The sequence below is a fragment of the Limulus polyphemus genome, unplaced genomic scaffold, assembly GCF_000517525.1.
Source record: "Limulus polyphemus unplaced genomic scaffold, Limulus_polyphemus-2.1.2 Scaffold3322, whole genome shotgun sequence".
NCBI lineage: Eukaryota > Metazoa > Arthropoda > Merostomata > Xiphosura > Limulidae > Limulus > Limulus polyphemus.
The window spans coordinates 85,029-89,820 of NW_013668932.1; the positions used below are offsets into that span (position 1 = coordinate 85,029).

The following is a 4,792-nucleotide window of genomic DNA, read 5'->3' on the forward strand; positions in this document are numbered from 1 at the left end:
TTCAGGTATATACGGGTAGTATATATATATATTGTATTTGAAGAAGACAGATCTTTCTGTTGGAAGTGTTCTCTACATAAAAAAGCTAACAAGATTTCAGCATACTTGTAATTGGTTTTTGTCAATCCTCCAGTGTAATATACTATTAATGCACAGTAGAATATTTTGTTAAAATAAATTGTTTTGGTTTTTATAAATAAATAATTGTTCATGAATACGAAGTTCAAATATTTATGACAATACTTTCAACTGTTCACATTTTTTAACATTATATTTAGTAGAAAATTTATTAAGTTATGGTAAACAATAATGTATTAACAAGTTTAAATGTTTTTTCAGCAACTTGTACAGAGCTCAGAAACTTCTCTCAGTTGGTCTGGATGTTCCCTTGCCCTTCAGACAGAATGGGTTACCACATTCATTGTCCAAGCTTCCCTGGGAAACTCAACAGACTGTGAGCATCCATCCCTCCGACCTTCGTTCTAACACTTTGTCTTTATTTGGTGTCTTCTTAATTTTGGTGGTGGGAATAGTTCTTCTCAGTCAGTGGCTCCGTTTAGGCAAACAGCCTCGCAAGAGACGTCATCGTCTCCGCAGAATTCCTTATGCTCCTCCTCCCTCTGTTGGAAGAATGTCTGGAGTTTGATTGTTTAAGAGTTAAAAGGAATATTTGAAAGAAAACAATATGTTGTAATTCTCTTCTTAACAAAATAGGCAATGTGCATAGTTCATGTGGTGATGGTGGTGGTTTACTAACAGTTTACATAGATCTGATTTTTATTCAGCATAACTCTGTGCAGGACTTGTTCTCCAACATCTGGACTCGGGAGGAAAGGCTAGAGAAACCATTTTACCCTGGCAAGAAACAACCAGATACTACTCAGAAAGTCTTACCATATGATTCAGGCCAATATGCTACAGTTTTGCCCACTGTCAGTTCTGATAGAAGAGAAGGTGTCTTGAATGAAATTTCCTTAAAAGATGCCAAAATCGATTATAAAAAGTTCCACAGGTTTGCTAATCACATTCAAGACTTCAATGATGTGGGTAAACAAAGTTTAAGGTTTAAAGAGAAAACATTTAGTTCTGGGAATACAGCTGATAATGTGCACATTCATTCCAAAATTCAAAACTCTGTCTTACATTCAAGTTGGTCAAGGTTTGGTGTTTCTCACTTTGAAACGCTGTTCTCTTCAGAATCTGTTATCTCTAAGAGTGTTGAAAGTTACAGGTTAGGAAGCCATGAAATTCATGTTCATGTAAATGTTCATGTTGTTGTGAAAGAGCAAACTGATAACGCATGGAAACATGATGAACTTTAAAGTGACTTTCTTTGTAAGTCTGTAAGAGGTAGAATATGGTGACATGCTGGCACCACCTAATGATCTTTGAAATAAAGTTGTTAAAGAAAAGAAACAGGACCACCTTCAGTATATGCTGAAACTACACAAAAAATTTTTTATTAACTTTAAATTTAAGACAGCATCATCAGTAAAGGTAACTAAAATGTATTTTTGACAAGTTTGTCTTATTTCTCCTGCCAACACTATTTCTTTCTGAACAGAGTTGTTTAAACATTTGTTTAGCAACAAGTAAAAGCTTGGAATGGTCTATTCTTTCATTGGGGGTGTGTCTATGGGCCAAACTAGTTTCGGAGAATTCCACTCCTCATCAGTGACACTGGACACGACACCACTGAACGAAACTTCAGACCAAACCAAGCCTTTATAGTAGTTAGGTGTAAAAAACCAAAATGGTGTTTTTAGTGTTTTACACTCACAAAAAAGAAACCTATCATTCTATAGGTATTTGAAGAAATTGTAGTATTCCGCCACAATTTAATTCTTCGTAATTTTAGCCGACACTAGGCAGCTGATATATAGTTCAACAGAGTTGTTTAAACATTTGTTTAACAACAAGTAAAAGTAAAACACTTAAAAACACCATTTTGACTATTTCTTTCTGTTTTTACTGCCACTTGAAAGATTGTGTTTTTTAACCAGTGATGCATGTGGAATGTCATCTTTATATACCTACATGTGTATATATGTTTGTATGTGTGTGTGTGCATGTGTTATTTGTACTTTTTCCATCATTTAAACTTGACAATCCTTGGGGTTTAATATTGACTAAACGTTATGACCTGTTGATACTGGAAGTAGAGATGCAGGATTAAGTGTTGTTTTTTTTTACTCATTCATTATTTCTAAGTATTTATAAAACACAAGATATTACTTCTATATTAAATTTACAGTTGTGTCTTTAGAATAATGTCCAAGCCTACAGATAACTGTGAAAGTTGAAAATGTGAAATGATAATAATGACTTCTCATGAAAAATGGTAAATTATATCAATAGTTGAACTTGTATTACTATGGTTAAACAATTACTATTGACATGAAAGAATTTTTCTTGAATCAGTGGCTTATAGTTGTACATTTTACATCTGTGGTTTTTTACTTTTGTTCATCATATTTCTATGTGCATTTTAACACATAAACAAAATCCTTTAAAAACATTAAGAATGCAAGACAATTATTGGTTCTCTAGGTATGTGTATTAACAGACTAATAAATGAGATCAGACAGTAATATATAGCTTCGGTAGTAATTTGTCCCAAACCTAATTAATGTTTGTTTTAAATGTTACTTTTTCTATTTCAACAAAAAAATGCTACATGTGATTAGAAACCTTCTAATATAGAAGTAAATGAAAGATCAGTATATCTGCAGTAACAAACAATTTATTAATTAATGGTGAAAAATCTTGTTAAACAGTATTTACATTGATGTCAACGTGTTTCGTGCTCTAGTGTTTCAGAAGCAATTTGAATTGCTGCTTGAAGATATGTAGTGTATCTTAATTGCTTTTATTGGTAGAAGTGATAAACTGTACAACTACCTTATCTCCCATTCGTAAGTAAACTGTCTGAAAAAGGTAATGCCATTCTGCAGAATACTTTTCACAGTCGTTATTTGTGTCCAGGTATGGCTGCGTAAGGAAATTTAATCAAAACTTTTGCTCCAGAAAATATAAAAGAAAGACAATAATGGAGTAGAGAATTACAATTTCAGAATGTTTGTACATGTAAAGGTTTGAGTGAAAATATATCTACCATCTTTATATTACTGAACTCTAAGACTTTATTCATTCCTTTGTTGTTGTTTTTTCTTAATAATATCAGAATATAGAAGTAGGAACTTGATTCTTAGGATAAACTTAGTTTTTAAATATTTAGCTTTGCTCATTCCTGTCAGAATGAAATTGAAGCATGATTTAACATAAGAAAATGGTATTTATAAAGCTTAGAAGGCTTGAATGGGTAATGAAGAAAACTTTATTACAGTTTAATACTAATAAATGTACATAGTTTCAACAAAGTTTTTATTATGATGTTTAGTTCGTTATTCATTTACCACAAGGCATTAAGTTTGACAACTTAAGAAAACAAAAATGACATTTGGAAAGCATATAGTAAAATTAAAATTTATTTATACCTGTGATGGTTTCTTTCAAAAATTTAAAATATTATTAAAGAGAATATATTCAAAAAAAAATATTTGTGTGTGTGTGTTTTAGATTGCTAAGTTACACAGTTACCAAATCACATGTTAAAGAAATGTCACAGCAAAGAATACGTGTCGTTTTCAACATGATAATGTAGAATAAGTGAAATGTGTGAGTTGTGTTTAACAGTGCTTTATCACGTTTTCTGGGCTGACAACTACTATTAAACGGTACTTTCAGGTGGATCTCATTACTAGTTACAAACTAACAGAACATAGGATATTATACAAAGTTCTATAATGACAACCTCAGTGTGCATGTGGTTTCCATGCCACTGTTGTCAATACCAAGAATGAAATGAGAGGATATATATATCATCAAGGTTTCATCAGACCCACCAGTAAAAAAGATTGCTGCCTACCTTTACATAGTGTATTCTACTTTACATCCATCTTTCTCGTAATAAAGCATTCATAAACCATAGGGGAATTATATAGAACAATGGGTAACTGCAGTGAAAGGAATTTAGCCATATTATCTGACCAACATTCTGTCGTTAAAACTACAACATGGTTAGAAATGTATGTTGGAAAAATACTGAAGATTCTATGTGAACTTGAAACACTAACCTAGCAAACTAAGGAGGTACGAAATGCAATGTAATACTTTTAGGTCGTCAAGAAATTAATGTCGCTATTTTTAGATGAAAAAACCCGAACAACTTGTATATCAAAAAACATTTATTAAATGAAGTAGTCTCCATTCTTATCGATGATGATTTTCCATCTTACAATCAGGTTGTTAATGCCCTCATTAAAGAAATCACTTGGCTTTGTAACAAAAAAAATGTTTGTGGAGAAGAACACCTTTCCGATTGACGAGTGAAGGGCGTTTCTGATGAAGGACTTGATTTAAACATTCCACTTGCTGACTATAGATCTCTGCATCGACAGTTCGCTGTGGATTGAGGAGTTCCAAATTAATTACTCCTTTGATGTCCCACAAAATGCAAAACATCACTTTCTGCGGATGGAGTCTAGGTTTTGGGGTCGTAAGCGATTTTTGTCTAGAACTGAGTCATTGTTTTTGGCATTTAATGTTCGCATAGAGAATCCATTTTTCATCACCGGTGACAATTCTGTCCAAAAATGGTTTACGCGCCAGAAGAGACGAAGCAAAATTCACACGTTGGAAACGATGATCATTGTATAGTTCGTGAGGAATCCAAACACCTTCTTTATGGAGTTTTCCCATATTCCTTAGATGTTTACGTATTGTTTCATGA

At 32.6% G+C, this 4,792-nt stretch overlaps 1 protein-coding gene across 2 annotated transcripts in view; it reads left to right on the forward strand.

The window, feature by feature from the left end:
• Positions 1-679, forward strand: part of LOC106469138 (membrane-bound transcription factor site-1 protease-like) — a 58,640-nt gene extending 57,961 nt beyond the window's left edge. For both annotated transcript variants that reach the window (XM_022397567.1, XM_013929601.2), the window contains one exon: positions 340-679. In XM_022397567.1, coding sequence (XP_022253275.1) covers positions 340-646 — 307 coding nt within the window. In that variant the 3' untranslated portion in view covers positions 647-679. The remainder of the gene's footprint in view (positions 1-339) is intronic.
• Positions 680-4,792: the final 4,113 nt, after the last annotated feature.